Below are 26,402 nucleotides of genomic sequence, written 5' to 3'. Positions count from 1 at the left end.
CCAAAAAAAAGGGAATTTAAGCCAACAGGCTGGAAGACGGATTTTTCAGTGCACAAGAGTGAAAGTTTACTTTTGGTCCTACTCAGCATAAACACTAAGGTTGGTTCAGAAACTGATTTAACTCATTATTCTACTAAGAATTTCAAATATAAACAAATGGCAGGTTCATTAGGCGTTTTTATGCCTTTAGATTACTACAGGCATTAAAACCTTAACCGGAACAGACATACTATAGAGACAGCATACTCAAACCTGTTTAATGTCTAGTGTACTATAATTTGATCACTTTCAAAGCAAAAAATGCACAATTTACCAGCCTATAAGAACAAAAAACTGGGCTCACATAACCAGATAACATAGTTAATTATATATGCACATCTGGTGTGGCAGATTATAACCAAAAAGGGGGGATGCAGAACTACATGTTATAGCAGCCCCATATACAAAATTTCAATATTCTATGGCTACTTGTTTTTGAGTTACACCAGATACATCAGTACATAGAGTTGTCAAGAAAATATCTTTTCTGAATACATTTTACAATTCCCTTTTTTGGGGGGAAGAGTCCTTTATTCTGTCCATAAGTACAGATTACACACAATTACATAAACTGTACAAACTGGATGCCCTGAGTGAATGAGCAGCTAGCACACAGACACCTGTTTTCCCTACTGCGGTTGCCTGAAATATCCCAAAACCTAATTACCCCTTAAGCAAATAGCCAAAACCACAATTAAGTAATACTCATAAATGGACATCCCTGCAAACTTTCCTCATGAAAATGAACAACTTAAAACAAAGAGACACCATACTCAAACCTGTTTTTGTGTGGTGAATAGGGACTGCGCTATGAAAAAGGCATTTAAAAAAATTGCCCAAAACTTCACGAATGGCTATAAAAAAAGAATCAGTCATTTAGTTGACTTTTTACCATGTAGTCAGTGATCAGTTTATTGTGACGACTTGTTTCACTAGATGTTTGTATATGTCTCGGTAGATATACAAGAATGAAGCTCTCTTTCTATAGATTATTTATTTATTTATTTACCCGATAACTTTGTCAGTTATGTTACAATTTGATTTTCAAATGCTGCACACATACATATACACAAAATCGCACAAAAAAAAAGACCACACAAAAACACGTTTGACTGCATTTCCTCCCGGTTTAAAACCAAAATCATATGCTGAACTAGATAGTCACAGAAATTTTAAATAATAAATTTCTTGAATTTTTCAGATATGAAAAGAGGTGGAAACATTTCAAACAATACAGATTAAAAGCTACAAAGCAATAATTAAACTCCAAAGAAATTAATAATTACTTTAGGGCAATAATTATTGTTTACATTCCAAAGCAATACAGTACAAAGTCTTTAACCCGGACGTCCATAATCCAGAATGATCTATAATCTGGACCTCAAAGCTACAAACTTTCTACACATGCGTCAACACATTACGCATATGCACATACCTTTACGCATGCGCGTTTCATGTATAACGGACAGTATAAGCTAGGCTAAAATTATCTATTTCAGTTCATGTTGCAGATTGCGTTGTTCTTTAATCTTCTAATTAGATCCGGCTTATTATTTTTTGCAGACTGTTAGAGCAATTTTATAAAAAGTAAGCTTGAACTTTCGATTATGTCAAAAAGAGCTTCTTATTCTGGAGCTGCCACATAATCTACAAAGCGAAAGCATGTTTCGACGTCCATCAAACAAAAAGTGGAATTGCTGCAAAAAATGTAGAATGGCATATCCTTTGTTCCTCTAACCATTCAGAAACCTGTTTATAAATTTCATGCAGCTTTGCGGGGGGCCGCAGCACGCAATGAATTGGAAGTTGATCTGTCAGCACTATCCTCACCTTCAGGGCAGATGTTTTTATTTTATTCGGCTTTTAATTGCTTACTAAATGTACTATTTCATCTCGATGTACTCCGTCTTTGATATGATATAAATCAAATTCCTCGTCATTATAAATATCACAAATACGTATCAAATAGTTTTCTAGTTGCAATTTTCTAATTTCGATTATGCGTAATGTATGCTTTACACATGCGCGCAAACAAATAAATATTAAGCTTTTTTTTTTGTAAATTTTGATACCCTTTAGATCATAATTGCTCTTTATTTCATAAATTACAGTTTCATATTTTTAATTTTATAATTTCTGCATGCCATCTTACCGGTTTTAAATTGTTGATCTATAATCCAAAAAATCCGGAATCGACGAAGTCCCGATAAGTCAGGATTAGACTTTGTACTGTATATATTAGCACATGAGCACTCGCTAGCTATGAGGGTCCTAAGGAAATCCCATCAGTCCATTAAGCAAAAGTTTGGTTGGTACTGGATAATGACCACAAGACTCGACTGTGCATTTAATACCGTTACTGTGCTAGCAGTTACCTGTAATCACCAGTAATATTTTACAGCTTTCATTCTCATAAATCCCCTTAACCCCTTGAGGACCAGCACACGCAGAATGAAGCACAGCGATGGGACCAAACCCCCTGAAATGGAATGCCACCACCAAGGCCATGCATTTTCAGCAGTTAAGCCTACTTTTACAAAAAAGAATTCATATAAAATCAGCATTATAATATAATTGCCTCAATTTTTGAAGTTACGTACATAATATACTAATTATTAATATTTATTAATATAAAGAGTATCACATTAATAGAAAAAAATGACACATGCAAAATACTAAAATTATTACTATAATATAAGCATGAATACAAATACTATATGTATAAAAACAAAATTACAAATAAAAAATGCAAAATAAAATTAAGTAATAATTATCTGTAGGTAATTAACTTTCAATTTAATAATTCTGCAGTGTGTGGAATAATTAAGGACAGCAGTGGCATTTTTCGCGGAGTATATGCTGACCATGTAAGATACATCATGCATCGGGAAAGCTGATATCTTCCCCCTTCTGTAAAGTTACTTTTTAATTAATCAAGAAAGTCTATGTTATGTGCGATTCCTGGTTTGTTTACGCCAATAAATCTACCAAAACCCGGAAGCACAGAACAGAAATTGATGCTCATACATGAAGGTCTAATGCCATAGACTTGAAGGCTGTGAAAAAAACCATTATCATTTAGCACCATCTACTGGCATTTAAAAATTCAAATAAATCATTATTTTCAAGTTACATATACGTGACGACACTTGGCCGTAGATTGATTGGAGCTCTTCGTGACGTATACGTGACGCTGGTCCTGAATGGGCTAACCTGTTTCTCATAATTATACTGATAATTGTATTTAAATTAACAAAACAGAAAAAAAAAAAACGGAAATGGTAAAAAACTTATACTGTACTTATAAAGATGTGTCCTAAATGTAAAATAAAATATTACATTTATGACACATCTTTATAAGTAGTTTATCTTTTATAAGTACACATCTTTATTAGTATATTTTTCATCCATTTCCAGAATAATCATGTTTCTTTCATATCAAAAACATTAATGAATTCTGTTCACAAGGAATAAGTACGACAACGGTGTGTAAAGACAAGTGAGAATATAAAACACACATACATACAATAAATTATTTTTTTAAATATAAAAGGTAAATAAAAACAAAATAGCAAATGCAGTATTACATGCTCAAAAAAGTGGCTTACATTTCTCACAACAATTGTGTCCGAGGCACGGTTGTTTCGATATCCATCATCACCTCTGTCAAAAGACCTGTCATAATCATTGTATCCCAATCCAGCACCACCTCCAACACCAGCTCCTGCTGCCCCAAGAGGTAAACCTGATCCTCCAAGTCCACCAGTTAAAGATGTTCCAAGGCCACCTCCAAGGCCACCAGCACCAAGAGCAGCTGGGTTGTTAGACATTGCACCAATTCCACCAGGTAGTAAATTAGGGTTGCCAAGACCTGCAGTTCCAGTGCTACCAAGACCCAGACCTTGTCCAACACCACCAACACCTACGCCAGCTCCAAGAGAGAAATTTCGTTCCTGTATCCCCATTCCAATACCAGCAAGCCCAGGAATACCAGTTGCACCAGCACCTACAACTCCAGGTCCCACCTGGTTTGACATAAGACCAAGATTACCAGCACCTACTCCTCCAAGGCCCGGAGCAAGGGCAGCTGGAGCTAAATTGTTTACAACACCTGTAGAATCTGTAATATAAATAAATAAAAAATATATAATTATTTTAGGTGACTCTCACTGATATTAAAAAATAATACATAAGCAACATTCTTAATAATCTTTTTCTCAGTATAGTTTTTGTGACACATTCTTCCTTGTTTACACAGAAAAGTATTTAAGACAAATAATCATGCTGACTGATGGGTTAATATTTTTATGTTTATGAAAATAAATTAAATGTCACAATTTTAAACTGTTTCAACTGAAATAATTTAAGCATCTATTAATATATGTGGAGAACTAAAACCAATAAACAAGTAAAGCAAATATTTTTCTTAAATAAAATTTAAAGTACCAAAACACACTTAAATCACCAATATGGTAGAAAACATGCTTCCTTATTAAAGTCGTCGCGACTTACACACAGTTGGTCAGTTACCAAAATTGGCTTACCATGATAGCAATTATAACAGTAACTTGTTAATAACAACAACAGTAAACTTGTATCACAGATGTACAATATAATGCATACTGTTTGATATACACATAATATGTTTTGTGCAATTCAAGATCTACTAAAAAAATGTACCAAAAACAAATCTTTCTGTACATATTGAAAGCTACAGTAACATATCAATATATATGTAATGTTTAATGTACTATAGAATTTTTATTTAAGCAAATACCATCAAAATATAAAAAATGACAAAAATGTAATTAAAATTTGTATTTTTATTTTTTATTTATTAACTCATTAACAAATGTTTAATGCAATGGGCCTTTTAACGTTGACAACCAACAAATATTCGCATGGCGGCAATATGCAGGATGAGAAAATATAGTATTTTTTTCTGTTCATGTATATATACAGTGATCTGTTTTCAGTATACAGAAAAGAAAAGTAGAATTGCACAATTCGGCATCATGCACATTTACAACAACCACAATTAACAAGAAAACTTCATGCTTTGTTCCCCCCGCCAGAATCTGATGATCTTAATCGAGTCCTACATTTCCCTGCCTATTAGTGCCTACATTTCCCTGACAAGAAAGTGTCCTGAGCCCCCAGTATACAATTTACTGGCGATATGCTTTGCTTGCTTATTCTTCTTCCTATGCACAGACTTTCCAAAAAAAATCACTGCATACTCTTGTTCCTTTGTTTAAAGCTTTTAAACCATAAATTTAATTTTAAATGGGTTAAAAACAATAAGATAAAAAAGTACAATTTTCTAAAAAGATATAACTTTCTGATCTGTTTAAAAATTCTAAAACATTTCTCCTTATTTAAAAACTCTGGATTAGTAAAATGTTAAATAATAATAATTTCTGTTACCTTCATAGGAAAAAAAAAAAAAAAAAAAAACTTACTTGACAAATGAAGAGGAAGACCATTTGCACCAAGGCCTTTTCCAACACTCTGGAGACCCTCTACAAAAACAAATAAAAAATGAAATGCATTTTAACACACAAAACAAAAATATTATGTTAAAAACTCTAAATACACAATGCAAGTTTTATCCTTTTTCATTTAACCAAATTTTCTAATATGTATTATTTACATACGGTCGACAAAATATAATTAGATGTAAAGTTTTCACACACTTTTTTTTTTTCTCTGCTATATTCTCATCATGTTCTTAGCTATAGATATATACAGACACTGAAAGAACCATTACATTATGACCACTCTCCATCTATAACAATGGGCTCGCCCAGGAACAAAACCACTGTGTGCGCACGGCTGATGTTGAAGTATATAAAGTGGCTAGGCATTGTCTTTCCACACTTAGCACAATTAATGACACAATGAAGAAAAGCAGGTGATTTATCAGACTTCGGTAGAGGTCAAATCTTTATGGTTCGGTGACCGTGAACATCAATATCAAGCAATGCGTTTAGTGGGCTGTTCATGTGCAGTTGCTGTGAGTACATATCGAAAGTGGTGTAGGGATGGTGAAATGATCGCTGGCCAGTTGGATGGAGCATTGATTCCAGAGGAAAGCAGAGATTACTACGCATTGTTCTCCGTGACCGAAGAAGTCTGCAACAGCTGAAATTACCACCAACTACAATAGTGGTGACCCAAACAGTGTTCCTCAACACACTGTGCAGCATACATTGCTGCATATGAGCCTACACAGCCAGAGACCGAAGCATGTCCTTGCACTGATGGCAAGTAATCGCCAGCTGCATCTGCAATGAGCCAAGAAACATCAGAATTGGACATTAGAAGAACCTAAGAAAGTTGCATGGTACGACGAATCCCATTTTCTGATTCATCACACCGCATGTGTTAATATGCTAATTTCCAAACAAAACTGACTCCCAGATGCAAACTTGAACTGGACAAGCTGGTGGTGGGGATATTATGCTTTCATGGAACATGTTAGGATCCATAATCCTCCCAGAACAATCCCTGACGTCTGTGGGCTACGTGAACATTGTTGCAGACCAGATTCTCCCATTCATGACAACAGTATTTTCAGCTGGGGATGGTCTTTAACAACAGGATAATGCACCATACCATAAGGGTTGAATCGTCAGGGAGTGGTTTGAAGAACATTCCAGTGACTTTCAAGGTCATGTCTTGGCCTCCAAATTCACCTGACATTAATACAAGAGCATTTGCGGTCCCACCTGGAAAACCAAATTTGTGCTGTCACGCTCCCCCTTTGCAGTGTGCGGGATTTTTTTGAAGACCAACTGATGAGTGTTTGGTAACAGATAAGTAAGATTACTTATCAGGACCTTATGGAGTCAATGCCAAGCCGGGTGCTGGCAGTTTTGAGGGCTAAAGTTGGTCATAGATGTTATTAACAGGATGGTCATAATGTAATGGTCCTTTGGTGTGTGTGTGTATATATATATACTACTATTAAACTTAGCTGAAACTCTGTTGTATCCATACAACTGCTGATTAATTTTTAATTATTTAAAGATTTTTCAGTCAATCAATTTAAGGATCAAGATTCTGATAATTCATAATATCTCAAGATCAAGAATTGTGTGGATTATAAATCATATCTTTGAAGTTTGATTATATTTCTCTGCTTCTAAATTTACATAAAGGATTTTAATGGTTATAAAGTAGCACAGTTAGCCTTTCCATAACTGTCTGCAGTTTACACCATGATATTTAAAGCTTTTGCCACTATAAATGCTTTGATGATGCTTTATGAAAATAGTGATAATTAGTCATTGCGATACGGCCTAAGACATCACGAAAGACAACTTAGAATATATGCTTAATATGCTGTTTCATACTAGTTGATCTTTTTACATTACTTACAAAAAAAAATACATCCAAAGAACAAAACTGTAAATGGAATTATGCTTCTTAACATATCAAACCTTATTATTGAATGTCAAAATTCTAACCTTTAAATCATATTTTTATCACCAATGTATATCTATCATTTTAAAATGAGAACATCAATGAAATTTCATTGAAATTTTTAGACATGTAGAAGTAAGAAAAGGAATTTTACTTCACAATATGGTTATACTATTGAAATAAAATCATTTGAGGCAGGAGACATTTTTAAAGACAGTCAATTCTTAGTGAACTGATATTGGAAAATTTGAGAAAGGGTAAATACCACAACTTACAGTTAAGATAATTGATTTTCAAAATACTTTAAATATAAAAATACAAAATGAATATAAATATGATGAAGACCACTATGGATCAAAAGAAAGCTATATATAACAGAACATTCACATAGCAATACTAAAAAATCTGATGTGTACACCACGACTTCCTTGCACAGAATATTAAATTATACGCATTTTTTCTTGCATTTCACTTAACGTATTAGATTGAATTAAACCTACTTCGCCGACAGCGCATAAACCACAATAGAATAAATGCATTCTTTAAAATTCACTTTGTTTACCATAGCGACACTCTGGCACTAGGTTTACTTAACAGTATTATATTTCGTTCATATTATAACTCAGAATGCACAAAATTTATATCATTTAAAGAATTATCTAATTGTTGCCACATGTTCTATTCAAATACTATAACAAAGCCAGAACAATGTATAAAAGAAATTAAACAAACAAAACGAAAAAGAAACAGTTTTTCACAGACGATTGAGTATTTCTCATTCAATTAATTAAGTTTTCACTTCGCGACAAGGCAAAAATACATAAAAACTCAAAATATATGTATTAAAAATTACGAAGTAAATCTTAAATACTTATTTCCTCGAAAAAATTCCAGAAAGGATTAAGCATGATTTAATTCGCAATAATAAATGAAGGCGTTATTTTTGTGTTGCGAAGCTTAGTCTCTCTAGATTGGCAACAAATCTACAATTCTGCTGTTTCAAATGTAAACAAATATGTCCGACATGTTATTTAAAACCGCACTTAAACAGCTTTTAAATTGTTGATAATTATACAAATACTGCTTCCAGAATTATGAAAGGCATAAAAACTTTAACCGGAAGATAAAAACAACATAATTCAATCATTTTTAAAGTAAAAAATGTACAAATTACGAACATATAAGAGTAAATAAACTCAGATCACTGAGCCGGGTAACAGCGTAGATATATTTATAAATATATTTATATACGTTTGGCGCGGCCGATTAAAACCAAAATACGAGGTGCACATCTACACATTATAATAGTCTTATATACAAAATTTCAACATTCTGAGGCTACTCGTTTTTGAGTTATGAGAGATACGTACGTACGTACGTACGCACGCACGTACATACACCATGAAAAATTCTCTTCAGAATTCATTTTAAAGCAGTTTTTTAGCTTTTTTGGAGGAAACGGGTCTTTAATTTGTCCTTACGTATAGATATCACACAAAAACATCGTTAAATTGCATTCGAAAGCGGTCAAAGTGGATATTTTCGTTGAAATATGCTGCCTGAAGCTTTTCGCGATTCAGCTGACATTATAAAAGTAAAGAGTCTACTATGACTCTACTAGTCTACTATTACTGTATTACTAAGTCATAGTAGACTCTTTACTTTTAAATTGTCAGCTGTTTTTTAATATTGCTATTACATTAAACACTACTACATTAAACTACATAAAACACTGGACTACTAAATAAGTAAATGCAAAATACATCGTATACTACCATATCCTCTCTCATAAGAAAAGTAAATGATTCTGACATGTTAGTTTTATCAGCAAGAGGCTAATCAGAAATTAAAAAATAATAATAATAGCTTCTGTACTAAATATATATGTACATACATTCAAAGGAATGACAGAAATAAAAATCATTCCTTTTCCACCAAGCAATGAAAAATGCTATTTGATTACCAAGTTGTTAATAAAAATAGAAGAAAGGTCAGAAGCAGGATGAAGCCTTAACAAAAAGGTATGATACAAAACACACACATCCAAAGAAAAGGTCAAATCATGCTCCGACTTCTAACAGCCTATATTTTTAGCCAATACATTTAGCACTATCAAGCTGATTATATCCTTGCATTTTTCTTCTGACACCAGTTACATTATTTTCTTTCTTCACGTTCGTATGGGGTTCGTGTGGATTTGGAATGAATAACGACGACAGCACTTGATAAAATATTGAAACACACTTTTATTTAGCAAGTACTAATCAGGATAGCTCCAAAATCATGTTACAGTCGTCGAAGAACTACTAAAAACATGCTGACACAATCAGCGACACAGCCTTCAGGTTATCAGGCTATAACGGTGGAAACATCTTCACTGCAAAGCAAGAGTACAGCTCCTGACTCTGCTCAGTCGTTCTTGGAACTCCACATACTCTCGACACTCTCCATGCTACAATTCGCGATGCACTCGATGACACACGGAGCACGGCTTCCAATTCTTCGGTTCAGTTGTTCCTGAAACACAACACGCTCTCTCGACGATGCACTAAGAGACTCTTTCGATGCACTCGACGACCCACTTGCTCGGCTGTCAACTCGATCGATTCTGCACAGACTGACTAGCTCGGCGCTAGACTTCGTATACTTGCTCAATGACTGACTATCAGCTGGCTAGACAAGGTACACAAACACAATTGACTGCGAACCAGCAGGGTTTAGCTTTTGGCTTGTGTTTGAGAACATTCTGGGCTAAACCGGTCAGAATTTATTCCAGAAGATTCTCCATCCATCCATGGCATACATCAATTTTGTCCCCAAATGGGCGATTTCTCACCAATGTGGCAATCTTGCCTTCCCTTGTCATTTTATGTCAACCCTAAACCGGCTTTGCGGGGAAGCCATCTCACGGCACCTGGACATTTCGTAACAAAATGTTACTGGCCAAGTTTGAAATCCGGCACCGTATAGAATGCCTAAAACTAGCTGGGAATGTACGAAATGATTCACATTTTACACATTTCTTAAGACATTCTATAGAATGCGAAATGAGAAACCGGCAAAGTATGAAATACACCTTCGACTAGTTTCAAATATCACGCGCCTCAGGCTCAGAATTTGTCAGTTGCACTTTGCAGGGGAATGTCAAAATATGCACTTTTATTTAAATTTGGTCAACAAAAAATTAGTTTTTTACTGTGCTGCATGAAAATGGAGGAGTAAGCTGTAGTGTTGGAGAATGAGTCATGGCATTTAGACATGATACGATTCTATGATTAACTGTCCGAAATTCCGAATTAATGCTGCGAAAAACAGTTTTTTCTTAACTGAAACTACTTATTTTTCTTAGTAGTCATTTGGCCTTTTTGTACATCATGTTATACTTTAAAAGTTATAACATGATGTAAAAAAAAGGCAAAATGACTACCAAGAAAGAACCCAGGGGCTAACTATAAACTCATTTACCTAAACTCATTTATCCTGTTCAAGAAGGTGTCAGTACTATACAGTGTTATGTCACGGACTTCTTGAAGCTCATTTGGCTCTTGGACGTGATAGGATGTTGAAAGAACTTTCAACCAAATACAAAAATATTATACGTCATGACACTGAACTGTGCATCTACCTCTGTGAACCTCGCCCGAAAAAACAATAATGTATAAAAAGGGCATTGCTGTGAAACCTACGATTGTTTCCGAATTTAATTCCTCTTGTCAGGTAGATCTTATTGACTTTCTGTCTCAGACAGAGAATACAAATTTATTATGGTGTACCCAGATCAGCTCACAAAACTTGTGATTCTCCAGTCTCTTATGTCAAAAAAAGCTGAAGAAATAGCCTGCAAACTAAGTGGACATATTCTCGTTGCTTGGAGCACCATCTATATTAGTCTGACAATGGTAGGGAATTTGCCAATAATGTGGTGACCAGCTTCAAGGAATTTGGGCAGCACTGTAGATCGTCCATGGCAAGCCTTGCCCTTCACAAATCCAGGGTAGTGAATCACAGGGTTGCCACTCAAACAGGAGAATGAAATTCCCCAACTTTTTCAGATGTGTTTTAAGAAAAATCGAATCTACCCACGTAATGAACGTGGGCTGTACTGAGATGCAAATTAATTACTGTACTGCTTGAAAACACAAAACTTTGACAAAAGGAAAAAGTTTTAAAGATTTTGCAGTAAAATCCCACTATACACTATGGCCTTGCACGATTTTTATAACTGTCGCCAACAACAAAATGACCCTTTCACTGCTCATCATAATGTTGCCAAATCCCATGTGTACCGTATACTATCATTAAACTGCTTTTGTTTTATGAGGGTGGGAAATATTTCTTTTCGTTCAACATGCCATGCGCATAAAAGTCTCTCGATTCTCGAGATTACTGGAAACCAAAGCTGGTGGAAACTTTTTTTCTTTGCCCTTTCCAAAAGAAAACTTGATTGGAGCTGTGAAAACTGTCTTTATGCCAGTTGCCCGAATGAATGCTCACACCATATATAATTCACCATGAAAGTGATCGCTTCCAACACTGGCGCAAAACTCACTTTTTTTAGGGGGATCACCATATGAAATTCTCAGACTTCTCCAGATTTTAACTAAAATATTTAAGTTCCCTGACTTTTTTGCTCAATCTTCGAATTCCCCAATTTATTTCGGTTTCCAAAGTAGCTTGATACAGGTCAGTAAAGGAAACAAGTGATGCACTTGCATACAAAAAGGGTTGCCATAAAAATTCATACCTTCTGCGGCCATGCTAGTAAAGATGATGAAATGAATATTTTGTGCAGCCTTTGTTTCAAAACTGAAAATGCTATTGAAGGTAAAATAAATTCTAAAATCAATCTGGGCGTACAAGACAAAAAAAGATAAATTTGGAGAAAAAAAATTTTTCCGCTGCTTCTTAGGGAACCACTGTGCGATATTCCTGATATGGACAAGAAGAGAGGTGATTCACATAAAAATTTGGCAGCAGTAATGAGTGTGACAGAGATTAGTTTCTCTACTGACTTCTGAAAGAATTTTAAAACAAGTATATGCAATTTCACAATTCATTGTATGCCCCAAGAACTTGATTAGATTCGAAGATATTCCTGAACATGAAATTCTTTTCCACTTAGTTGCAATTCCTCAGTCAAGTGGAAGCGGCCAAGGATTCGTCAAATGTATATATGTGCAATGGATAATGCATATGTAAAACAAAGTGCCAAAATACGAAATGCCTTTGCATAACAAAGTTTATTAGATGTAATTCAAAATGCCGGTTAAGCGTAATATGCTTCAAAAAGTGTGTTAATTTTAATTTCTATCAGAAAATTTTGCTTCCCTTAAGAAGAAAGGCATAAATTTTGTTTTGTACCACTTTCACTTTTCTTTACATAGTTTAAATAATTTGCCAACATTTGTGTCTTTGTGGAATACATGTAATTTATATGTTGTAGAATTCAAAAAAGTTCAGACATAACAAAATTTTTTTGCAGTAGGGCGACTATGAAAATGTTTTTGTGTTACATTCTCACTCTTTTATAAAATTGGTTTATCCCAAGAAAGCTTCCGGCAACAGCTTTTGTAGGCAGATGAATTTAGTAACTGGCAATAGAAAGAAAAGCAGTCAGTAGATCAATATACACTCATGTCCATAAATTAAGGATAATGCAAAATCAGGCAAAGGAAGAGTTATAAGTAAAACAAATTTGACTTATTCGTAAAGCTTATTTATTAAACAAAAGGTAAAGAGCAAAAATAGATGCTATATTTTTGATATTATTAAAAAAATTAGCCATTTTTTCTCCCTGGAGCAAATTACAAAAAAAAAACCCTATTTACAAAAAACCAATATTACATGGTTGGTATGATTGTTAATAAATTATATGTCTCCCAGACGATGCAATACAGTCCATACAACGCCTAGGCATGCTGAATATCAAATTATCGATCTGAACTTGGGGGATATTACACCACTCAAAAAGCAATGCTCTCCGAAGTTCCGGTAGAAATGTAGGAGGAGGTGGACGGGCTGCAACTCGTCGGCCAAGCATGTCCCACACATGCTGTTCTGGATTCAAGTCCGGTGAGAATGCTGGCCAGTCCATGCAGGTGATATCCTCCTATTGAAGGCATTCGCTTACGATATTTGCACAGTGAGGATGGGCGTTGTCATCCATAAACACAAATTGTGCGCCCATGCACCCCGAAACAAACGTACATGTTGTTCCAGAATGACGTCCCGATAGATTTGGTTTGTCATGGTTCCAATTTGAACATGCAGGTCAGTTCTGGAACCCAGAATAATTTCACCCCAAACGAGGACTCCTGCACCACTGTAACGGTGTCGTTCAATGATGTTTTCTTGGTGGTAACGGGTACCTGGAGCTCTCCATATGAAAGTCCGGTGAGAATCAGACTGCAAGGTATCTGCCCTAAGCGTCTGTACATGGTCTGCCTTGAAATTGTCGTACCAGTGGCTGAAGAGATCTGACGAGACAGGTTTGAGGCTGTGCTCCGTCTGTTTCTTTTGGCAGTAACTGCCAAATACCGGTCCTCATTCAGCGTTGTAACTCTGGGGCGACCTGTGCTGTAACATCTACTCACATTACCATCATCTTGGAATCATAGCCAAAGCCTGGAGATGACACTCTGGGCAATTTCAAGTTCGTCTGATACTTTCAGTTGGGTACGCCCACATTCCAGACGGCCGATAATTCTACTACGTAAAAAATCATCCAAATGCGTCCTTTATGTCATAACTATTCAGTCATTGCACTGAAATGCTTATAAAGTGCGTGCGAACAATTTTACTTTTTTGCCTGTATTCCTTATATATCACTCTCTTACACTCTCGTCATTGTGACGTACCATTGGTGTCATCTGGTTACTTTCTGAAACTTGCATATTATTCTTGAGGATGTGTGTAGAGATTTTACAGGTGATATATTTATTTTAGAGTTTGATTTCCGCGTGACTCCAAATTATCCTTAATTTATGGACATGAGTGTAAATTTCATGTTTGTTTGGGAAGGAGTGCTACGGAGATTTTAGAAATGTTGAAGCATGTGTATGGAAGTGAAATGTTATCAAGAACGCAAGCTTTTGAGTGTCGTCATTTCAGAGAAGGAAAGGAAGGTGCCGAAGATGACAAGCGCTGTGGCCGTCCAGTGACTTCGCACACACCGATGATGAAAGCACCAAAAAGGTGTCTGCAGCGGTACGTGCGAACAGGCAGCAAACAATTTGCCATACAGCAGAATCAGTTGGGATATCAGAGGCCACATGTCCGCGAATACTGACTGAGGATTTAACATGCATAGGGTGTCAACACATTGTTTGTCAACAGACACGCAAGAAGTCATCCTTTCAGCTTTATCATCAATAGAGATATGGCTAGATTTTTTTAACATATATGGAATGACGACAGGCTTCAAAGATAGTTGTAAAGACTGTTGCAACAATTATCTACTTAAATAAAATATTTTACATGCATACATAAATACATGAACTCATACTTACCAGGTAACCGTTTATCTTCAGGTTCATCTTTGTGCTTTTTGTCCTAAATAAGAATTTTGATTAAAGAATCAGTTTAAATTAAAGGTCAGTATATATGCACTTTAAATAAAATCAGCACTTACCATTCGGACACTCATAGTTCTGTTATAAAACTTTTGGCCGTTAAACATAGCTTAAGAGAATTAAGAAAAATCAAAATATGCATGTGCGAATAATTGTATTATACACATTCAAAAATAATCATTAGTCGCTTCAGTATTTTTCATGCTGAACTTATTTTAAAACATGTTTTAATCTTCCTACAGATGACTGTAAAAAAGTAAAAAACATGCTTTGAATATAGAAGTTTCAACAACTTTTATAAAAAGCTACAATCACATAAAGCCTGAAAAGTTTTAAAGCATATACCTGTTATGATGTTTTAATTCATTAACCTTTAAAAGAGTGGTCTGCAAAGGTTTCACTTAAAAGGATGGGTAACCTGAATGCATAAAAGAGATTTTCGTCTGTTCATTTCTTTCTATTAACTGGATCTGTTTTTCTTGACTTCCGAATTAATGCACACTGCACAAAAAAGGGGTAGACAGTTCTGCATCTCCCGTTTTAGTGGGCCAATTTACAAAATTCAAATTGCGTTTTTCATGTCTTGAAAGCGCAACTTAGTATATATATTAGGTTCATATATAGATATAAAATATAAAATTGTTCTAATATAGGTAATTTCACATAAAATCAGACTTTTTTCTGAAATTGAATGCCATTTTTTCTCCATATTTCGATTCTAGGATTACGCCTAAAAACTAAATTTTGTAAAATTTGGTGCAAAATTTAGGGAGAAATTTAAAACTTTTTCTTGCAGCATTGTTCTCAGTTGGCGCCAAGAATAATTCACTTAGCAGCCTATTTTCCTTTACCTTTTTCATTGATGCACAAGTGGAAAAAAAATCAATTTTTCATTTTTCAAATAATTTTTAACAAATTGAGTAAATCACATTTTAGTTATTTTCGCTTACAATAAATATGCCAAATTTGTGAATGCACCAATATGTAAATTCATATATATCTTGGGAAATTTTGAATAAAAAAACTAATATTTTGCAGTTGTGGTTAGAAACACATCTACTTTAGGATGATGGTAAAAATTAACAGAATTCAAAAATTTTTTCAAAAAATTTTTAAATAACTCATAAAAAATGTGCAAATTACATTAAGCCTAAATTTTGAATTCTGGAAGAAGGAATTAAGGAAGTTTAATAAAAAGATATTAATAAATATATAACAATTAACACTGTAGAGCTAATTTTTTTAAAACTGTTCGTGCGATGTTTGAAAAATAATTTGAGTTCTAGAATCGAAACAGTGAAAAAAATATGCATGTCATTTCAGAAAAGTCTGATTTTGTGTCAAAATACCTATATTAGAAAAAAGCTATGTATAAATCTAATACATATCCTAAGTTGCACTTTCAAGGCATGAAAAATGCAATTTGAATTTCTTCAATTGGCTCAGAAGAACAGGAGATACAGAACTGTCCCTATCCCTTTTTTTGCACAGTATACATCAAAAGAATGGAATAGAAACAAAAAATATGCATTAAAAACTGCCATGCTCATCAGCAAATAAGCAAACAGACATGCTTTCCTTATACAATTTTAGTATACAAATCACAAAGCTACTGTAGAAACAGGATTAGACAAAAAACACAGATTTAGAATTTTCAGGCTTAAATAGTAATTTCTAGCTTAAAGAATATTATTAGATAATAATTTACATAATTTTAATAACATTTTTAATAATAATTATTTAATAATAATTTAAATAACATTTTTATTTTATACTGACACAAGCAGCTAAGCCTTTGTCTGGCTTTTAAGTGTACCCGAAAAATGCCTGAAAGGAACACCAAACGTTAAATTTAAAAACTGCACAAAATTTTACTTCGCAGAACTTCATCAAAAAAATAAACCCACAAACTTTTAAAAAATTTATTACACATAACAAAATTACAATGAAATAAGCAATATCCCTTAATACAAACATTAATTACCCTAATAAACCAATTAACCAACTTCCTGTTGCACCTTTTCTCAACAGACGTCCAGTATCCAAGAGAAACATTAAATTTAAAAACTACACAGAATTATGGCCCTCATTTTTTTTAAGTGGCGACAGTGTTGATTTTCAACATTCAGCAGTCTGGTATACAATTGAACGAAAAACTGTTGCCAAAACCACATTTCTAAAAGAATTAAACTATTCAAAATGATTCGATAAAATCGAAAAGATAAAATTTTAAAAAATTTGATTCGAATTTTGAAAAAAATCGCTTTGAGGTGCACTGCTCTTATCTAGATGCACCTTTTTAACCAAATTTCGTAGCCCTGGGTCTTATTAGCTTATGTGCAGCATGAACAAAAGACACACAGACTTTCTTTTATTACATGTAGAGATTAACATAAGAAAAAATCGTTTTATCGGTTAGTTCTAGTTTAATATTTGGTCACCAAACAAACTGTGTATAACAAGACATCATATGCTCCTTTGCTATATAAGCAGTTTTTCACTTTTTCAGTACTGCTCTGATTTACCTAAAGATTTTATTGCCAGTATCAAATAAGTATCTTTTCCTTTCATATTTGCAACTGGATATACAATTAAAAAAGCTTTGGCCTTTTTATTACTTGATGAGAGATTAGATATAATACATTCAAAGGATACAAATAGCTTGCACTGCTTCTACTGGATGACCCATCTCAATTGTGCCATGTCCTTTACTATTACCCTCTTCATCTCGTTTTAAATCAATTTTCACAACACGACCAGCAAGCTTGAAGACCTCTTCTAATTTCTGGGGTGTAACTTTATAATCTAACTGTTAAAATGAAAAAAGAAATATTAAAAATATAGAATTTTAACCTCTCATACAATATAGAACTGAATGTTTCAACAGAAAATTAGAAAAATAAGAACAAAAAAGTATTAACCATTTAATGTTCATTATTTTAGATATATGCACCAACAATATACTAAGTACATTAGAACATACATAAGTACATTAAAACATACAATATGCAAACGTAACTACTATGAGTATTAAAATCTTATACCTTTTTCTGAGAGTCAACTCCTAAATTAAAGTAGACTCCCGAATATCCGTGCCTGCCGCACAAAAAAAAAAAAAAAAAAAAAAAAAAAAAAAGTTTTTTTTTTTTTTTTTTTTTTTTTTTTTCCAAGCATAAAGCAAAGAAAATAAAAATGTTCACAAAACTGTTCGAAACGTTAAATTTGCTAACATCGTGCTTATTTATAGCAAAAATATCCCAGGCTTTCTCGGAACCTTCCCCTCGGCCCCTCTGATGAGTAAGTGATTTCTTACAGCCATTGTTAGTTTAGGCCTAATAGTGTTTGTGAACCAGTCCGAGTTAATTTCTTATCTTTTTATTGTGTTCAGTGCTTGTGCTTTTTAATTTTGTGTTTTTGTTACCCATTTAAAATGTCAGGAAAACGAAAGAAGGTTGTGTTGACGATTGCGCAAAAACTACAATTAATTTCCAAAGTAGCAAACGTGCATGACATTCTAAAGCAAAAACACAAACTAGTGAACATTGCATAAATGTCGGACAGTGTTTCCGCAATGAAAACGCGAAAAACTGTGAAAGTTTCTACCTTTGATGAGCTAGACACGGCATTGACAAAATGGTTAGCTCAAGTTTGAAAAGAAGGTACTCCTGTAAATGGTCCTTATCATTGCGACGAAGGCAAAAACCTTTTTTGAGTTAGGCCTGAAAGGAAATTTTGATGCATCTTCTGGCTGGTTGATTCGTTTTAACCAGCGACATGGAAATCGAGATATTGGACTTCATGGGGAGAAATTTAGTGGTGACCAAACAAGCAGCCGACTATTTCCACCATGAATTTGAAGAATTTGTTTTAAAAAAAGAGCCATCTTTTGAAGAAATTTACGATGCCGACGAATTGGGACTTTTGTGGAAATGTCTTCCCACTCGCACTTTAGCATTTGAAAATGAAAGTAAAGCGGCGGGTCATAAAAGCAGCAAGCAAAGGATCACTATCATGTCTTGTAGTAACGCTACCGGTGGACATAAACTTGTTGCCATTGGAAAGTCATAAAACCGAGATCTTTCAAAGGCACAAGGATAGAAAATTTGCCTGTTGACTACTTTAACCAAAAAAAAAAGGATGGATGAACCAAAACATTTTTCAATAATGGTTCAAAAACATGTTTTTCTTCAAGTGCGTAAACATCTTAAATAAAAAAACCTGCCTGAAAAAGCTGTGCTATTGATCGACAACGCACCTTCCCACCCAGCAACAAGCGTGCTAAAGTCTTTTGATGGAAAAATTTTTGCAAAGATTCTAGCCCCAAACATTACTGCGCTAACCCAACCCATGGAACAAGGAGTCATTGCAACAATGAAGAGAACATACAGAACCAAGATGCTAATGACCAAAATTGAAGAAGGTTATGATCTGAAAGAGTTTGGGAAACACTACACAATCTTGGACAGCATCTGCCCACGACAACTCTTGCCGATATGGTGAAAACAGTTCCGTGTGGTGAGAACATCGATGCTGAAAACATTAACTAGTGGTTGGAGTGCGATGTCAAAGAACCTGGCTTCAAATGCTTGGCAGATGACGAAATTATGAAGAAAGCAAGGGGAGAGACAGAGAATGAAGGACAATGAAGAAGTGAAGGCGAAGAAAAGGCCACTGTGCAGATGCGGAAGACACGAAGCAGCTTTGCACAAGTCGACGAATTGCTGAGCTATTTGGAACAAGACGACGCGGAGTTGGCCAAGAAACTTATGCTACGAAAAACGCAATCTCGGATCAAAAGAAAATGCTTTCAAAGCAAGAAGTAAACACAAATGACCGATTTCTTCAAAAAGGTGTAGTTTTACAGTTATGCTTTTGTAATTACATAATACATTACAGTATTAAAACAGTAGGTATTAATTTTTCTGAGTATCCTTGATGCCTCTCATAAGTATACAAAGCACTTTCCTATTTTCATTAACAAAATGCATTTTAAGTTAGTTTTGAGTGACATACTAAAATATTAAGCGTTAGTTAAACATTTTCTGCTGTTTATTTTACGTTTTATTGTATATATAACGATTTTTCGAAGTTGGAATGACTGTTTTTTCTTTTGCTATACCCTTTTTAGCTTTTTTCGGATTATCCGCGATTTTTATTATCCACGGCGGCCGACTAGGCTGCTTTGTGTAGTCTTTTAGCATCTCGTATAGAGTAATTTACAGTAATGAACATCTCAGCTCGCAATCAAAAACATAAGATACTCATAAATTGGCTGACTATCAATGTACAATAATAAATCATATCCCTCTGACCACTTTTGTTATCTTACACTTAAACCACTCTTTGTTTACCCATCTTTTTGTTTAATACTACCTATGCTTTCTGAGCTGCACATCCGCTTGTTATTTATGTCAAGCACACAGAAAAAAGTTATTTTTCAGTACTTCAACAGTCTTTCGTCACCTGGTATGTACTTCAACAGTCTTTAGCCATTTCCATATTTAGCAGTGTTTAAAATTTATACAACTTGAGCTTAAACAAAATATTTTTCTTTGCATCAAAGTTATAAAATAAAATTTTTACATTAACTAAGTGTTCCACAGAAATAAAAAAAAAAAAAAAAAAAAAAAAAAAAAAATACTATGATTCTTTGAAATACTTTATAAATCTAAATGGAAACAAAATATACATTAAAAACTGTCATGCTTTTCTACAACTCTGGTAACCAACATGCTAAAGCTAACAACATAGATACTTAAAAGAGAAAAAGGAATGAAACTGTGTTCAATTTTAATATGAAAATGGGGGATGCAATTTTTATGAGAACACGTTAGATGATGCTGAGCACAAATACTTCACTTAACAACTTTATTTCAAGTAGATTAGTTTTAGAAGGATTTCAGATATATGTATATGTTACTCAAATTTCGAAGGCTATATAACATTTTTACCTAGAGTCTCAGGAAAACCTAGAATGAATTCTCTGAATAAAGCATTCATAAGAATCAATACTACAATAAAGAAACACAAGCCTGAATCGGATAACATTATTAAATACTCAAGTACTACAATCAGGAGAAAGGGTAACTGATAAAAAGTAACATAAGGAAAGCTGTTATGCACCAATACATACAGGACTCAAATTCATTACGATACCACACAGAACCTTGAATGCCCAGGAAAACCATGATTTTTTATACTTATGTATTAGCTCAACCATCTTAAAGGAAGCTGCTAAACTTTCACAATGTGCCAAAATCTGGCAGCCATTCCCAAATCAATTTTCCAGTCAAGCAACATTACCATTTTGTATATGTTCTTTTTATTATAGTCCAAGTTCCAATGCTTTTTATAGATGAATCATATGCTTTTGCCCTAAAATAAATTTTAAAACATGTGCTCATGAAATCTGCCAACAATGGAAGAAAGAAGCTGCAGTAAAAGTTCATCAGAAATGCCATATTTTATAGCAAAATCACTGAAGGAGAAAATTGCATGAAATTCTTGAAACAACTGCCACATGACTTCCACAAGAACAAAAGAAATAACAACCACCCTTAACCCATTAAAGAGCTCGCCCCTCCTAACGAAATGCTTTGAAAATGGCTGTGTTGTCAGTTAACAAACCCCTCCAAAAAAAAAAAAAAAAAAAAAAATTCCCTTTCGTTTTCTGAAATCTCTCTAAGATGGCCCAGCCTAGGGCAGTATGTTTGCTTCCCCCCTTAGTGTGATGGATAAGCCATAAAATTGCCTCCCCGCCAATGAATGGCAAGAAGTACTTGTTGCATTAATTTCATCTCTCCTCTTTTCTTTCTACTTGTAGACTTGTTTCTTTAATATGTTAAGTCCGAATTTTCCGAAATCTTTTTAGAATTTTAGCTTCCGAGCTTGTAAATTTTCAATTATTCGACATGTTTTATTGGGCAGTATTTTAAGAAAGATCATTATTTATTTTGTTACACAACTTTTTTACTATTTACTTATTTATTTTACTTAGTTTTAGTAGGCCAATTTATTTTGGGAAATTATATTTTAATCCTTTCTTTTACCGATTCGAAGTTTTCATCACATTAGAAGTCCATATATATTTACAACGAGAGTACAATATTTATCAGGAATTTTTGGAAAATTTGGCATATGTATTTATATTTTAGCGTTGAATTTTTTCCACGAGTTGATAGTTAACAGTCGAGCTCATCCTCGTAAACACTTGATCTTTTCAGCATGAAATTGGCAAGCAATAATCTTCCCAATGTTTTACGGGATTTTGTAGCAATTTCTGGAATTTTGGCGGTTTTCTAAAAATAGTTTGGTAAGTTTAGCTATTATACAGTTGTTACTAATATGGAATTTAAAACCAAAAATGTATTCCTTCGTTGATTTGAGAGATAGCATTCTGAATTTAAACGGAAGTTTAAATGAATTTGATACAATCTTACCACAGACTAGAAAGAATTATTTCTCTGTGTTGGATGGATTTTTCTCACTTTTCCGCATATTATAGATTAAATGCATAAAGCAGACATGCACAAAAATCCCTTTTTAATTCTTGCAGTTTCAGTTAAATGAATTGTAATATATATATTTTTTTAACTTTCAAAATATTTTTGCTCATATATGCATAAATTTAAAATCGACTTCCACTTACAAATTATATGCAGTATTTAATAACTGAACTACATTGTACTATTTACCTAACTACATTGCAGTACTTAAGGTAACAACTGAAATGACATAGAATATAGGAATAATTATAATCAATTTAAATAAATTTCTATTTTCAATTAAAATTTGCCATTATTGGCATCCCCAAGGTTTTATGTAATAATAGGATTTCCCAAATTCTAGTCCTTAACATAATTTTAAAATTAAATTAACTAAATTAATTAAATAAAAATAAATATTGAATATCAGCCACTTTTTATTTATTTTTAGTCATATAATAAAAGATAAACAAGAATACTATTACATCTAAAAATTATTTAATAAATTATTTTGCTAATTTTATATGAATGAGGAAACACGATAAAAATGTTTCAATGATTGAATTCACTGTTAAAAATCAAACAAACCCCAAAATTCCTTTTTCCCAAAACTTCATAAAATTTTTTGATTAAATATGAGTTGATCTGTTTTGATTAAATATGAGTGATATAAATTAGGATATAAATATTAGAATATAAATTATTATTAGTAATATTTTTTATATTCTTATAATAGCAGAATATTGTTTACCGTTAAAAATACCTAAAGGAATTAAATTTTGAAAAAGAAAAAACAGAGAAATTAATTGTTCTATTTTGTCCTTTCTGCATCTATTTATATAAAAATGGAATCTGGCTAGGGAATTTAGAACTTGTATATGAACTAAAAATTGGTATCTTGACAAAACTTGTCAGAGCATTAAAAGCGTATATTCTGTGATATTAGTGTATTAATCATACTTCTGTATACATAAATGCAGTTTATAATTACCAACCTAAATATCATAACGATTTTTATTAAAACGGCGAAAATTGAATGCATGATCAAACTACGGCTCTTTATTCCTGTTAAGTATTGCTTGAGTCGTAACCAAAACGAGTTTTATTTTTGAAATATTATTCCAAATAAAACAGGAAGCATTAAACGATATGCATTTTAAACAGTTTTACTTTTTTATATGCATAGAAAATGTTAAGTAGTTTCAAATTGTACTTCATTTCTGAAACTTCCACGGTAGTATTTTTAGAACAGATCAAGGGCTTTAAAGAACAAGTACATTTTAGCAATATGCAACGTTAATGATATAGTTTAAATGTTATAGAACAGCTGTACGATTTGTAACTGGCACTGGAAGAAGCAAAATATATCTGATGATCCATGAATTAATAAAGAATAATACAGGGTGAAGCTCTGTATGCTGGTCAGCATGTTAAGTTACATTCGAAAGCTAAACTACTTTCTTTTTTTCCACGGACAGTGAGGCACTCGATCTACTGGGGCAGTAAGCATAGCTAAACTACTATTTGCTTGTACAAAAACTGTACTATAAGTTTACAGCTTATTTTAAATAAATTTTGTATACTGAACACAGCTCCTCCGAAAAGCACTTTTTTCTATTTTATGTGTGTTAGATTTCAGATTAAAGAAAATAATCAGTTCTATTTCTCAGGGATGGGATTTCCTGTTTGGTTTTCGTGGTTTTTTACATGTGTAACCCAGTTTCCCACAGAAAGGGTTTCACAAAGGCCAATAGCTCTCATATGCTTTGCTATATTTAAATAACCCTAAACCTCAAACTACGACAACTATCGCACTAAATTAGGGTAGAAGATTTCGAAACAAGATTTAAAATAAGACTCCGGATCCCCACTGGCAAAGCATCTAAACTCGCTAGGCACAGCTAGCTCGACATGGATTCAAATCCTGGCCAACAAACTGGTTGCATGGAAGTTTTCTTGTTTTTTTACAAGTGGAACGAGAATATAAGTCAGATCCTCTTAGAAAGTTTCCTTCCTCTTGGGCAAATAAACAATTGCGTGCTTCGCCGTAATCTAAATACACTAAACCCGTCTGTATTGACAGCTATCATTCTATCTTTGTAAAACAATATTAAGGTAAAAACATGTAAATATCAAATTTGCTTTAGACTGCAAATATTTTTAAGCAATTGACATTTTAAGCAGCAAAGCTTTTTAGTGGACTCATGAACAACTGAAAATTGCAGCCCAGCTGGTATGGTGGTTAGCCTCGTTGACTGCCGCATCGAAGAGTCTGGCTCAAATCCCGGAGAAGAATGAATGTTTGTAAATGTATAGTGTCCGTTCAGCATGTGGGCACTCTAAATATGCAGCGAGCAGAAAGTCTTCTCAAGAGGTTGGTGGTAGGGCAACAACTGAAAATTAAGAAAAAAGAACCTAAAATCGGTATAAAACTACCGATTACTAAAGCAATCTAAGAAAACCTTTTCATCAGGCGATAAATTCTACTCATATAAGAACAGTTGTGTTTTCAAGGTAATTATTTATCGAGTTAAATTTTCAGAGCCTTCGATTCATCAGAATGGTGATAAGATCATAAGTGTGGGAGAGACAAAAAAAAATGTTTTAAATAAAATAATTGCTGCAAAATGACAGCAAATGTCATAAGCGAGTATAAGTTTATAAATAATTAAAAATATGCGAAATTTCTTCTGATGACCTCTTTCAAACAGCATAATATTTCTGCAAAGAAGTAGCACATATTTAGTTCACTCATGGTATTTGTGACTATGAACAGAAGGTCGTCTATGATTTTTATACTATTTGCTGATAAGCTATCGAGTTCAAATTTTGTAAACATATTAATTGCGGATGATAATACAATACAGTAAAACAAGTTTTATAAAATTCCTTAAAAATTTTTTAAATTTAATGTTGCCATGATTTTTGCACATATTTTCATTTGCAAGACAAACTAAAAAAGTCAGAACTTTGTAGAGCCATTAGGTTTATTGGAAGCAGGAAAGATGAAAAAGTATGCAACCGCCTTTGCTGGGAATCAATCTATGGACCTCTGAAATACCGGTCAGTGTGCTGACCACTACACCACGATGGCACGCTAGGGAAGCGGGAGAAATACCTTATATACTCCCCTTTTTAAAGGGCGACTAGGGTTTTAGGAGACCTAGTCGCCAAATCCTGGGTGCGGAGAATCATCATCCACAACCTTTTTCGTTCGGGCGGCACTTCTAGTCATTAGGTTAATTCGAAGCAGGAAAGATGAAAAATATGCAACCGCCTTCGCCAGGAATCGAACCACGGACCTGTGAGACAATGGTTCAGTGTGCTGACCACTACACCACGAAGGCACGCTAGGGAAGCGGAAAATATTCTTTTAATTGAAATTTGTATGACATTTTTGACGTAACTTCTGATTTCTGGGTGAAAAGTCAGAAAATGTTTTTGATTATTTGAGGCATTTATTGGAAGTAAAAAATAAATATTATTCATTGTTATTCATTTACTTTATTGGAAGAAAAAATGATTATTCATTTTTGAAAAATGATTTTTCAATTAAATTTTTTTATTGAAAATGAGTTATTAAGAAAATAAAAAATTTTTTAAAAATTTAAAGTTTTATAACATATTAAACTACTATTTGCTTGTACAAAAACTGTACTATAAGTTTACAGCTTATTTTAAATAAATTTTGTATATTGAACACAGCTATATTAAACATAATAAACTTATAATTTTTAATAAGCCAAACGCAAAAAAATAATTTATGGCATATTTTAATGGGAACAAGAGATTAATTAAGCTTCTTTACAATATTCATGTGCAATTTATATCAAGGATTAGAAAAGTGCAAACACTTAAATAACGAAATCAAGCAATCGAT

At 33.5% G+C, this 26,402-nt stretch overlaps 1 protein-coding gene across 2 annotated transcripts in view; it reads right to left on the bottom strand.

Moving 5' to 3' along the window:
* LOC118199147 (myelin expression factor 2-like) overlaps positions 1 to 26,402 on the bottom strand; it is a 55,969-nt gene that overhangs the window by 10,598 nt on the left and 18,969 nt on the right. For both annotated transcript variants that reach the window (XM_085825818.1, XM_085825819.1), the window contains exons 6-10: positions 17,694 to 17,847; positions 15,098 to 15,147; positions 14,976 to 15,018; positions 5,502 to 5,561; positions 3,648 to 4,159 (exon numbers count right to left, since the gene is read on the bottom strand). In XM_085825818.1, coding sequence (XP_085681944.1) covers positions 3,648 to 4,159; positions 5,502 to 5,561; positions 14,976 to 15,018; positions 15,098 to 15,147; positions 17,694 to 17,847 — 819 coding nt within the window. The remainder of the gene's footprint in view (positions 1 to 3,647; positions 4,160 to 5,501; positions 5,562 to 14,975; positions 15,019 to 15,097; positions 15,148 to 17,693; positions 17,848 to 26,402) is intronic.

Source organism: Stegodyphus dumicola, chromosome 10 (genome assembly GCF_044657685.1).
Source record: "Stegodyphus dumicola isolate Sdum_Otavi_A_Nest chromosome 10, ASM4465768v1".
NCBI lineage: Eukaryota > Metazoa > Arthropoda > Arachnida > Araneae > Eresidae > Stegodyphus > Stegodyphus dumicola.
The sequence above is the reverse complement of the archived record's forward strand: the minus strand, read 5'-3'. Positions and strand labels throughout refer to the sequence as shown.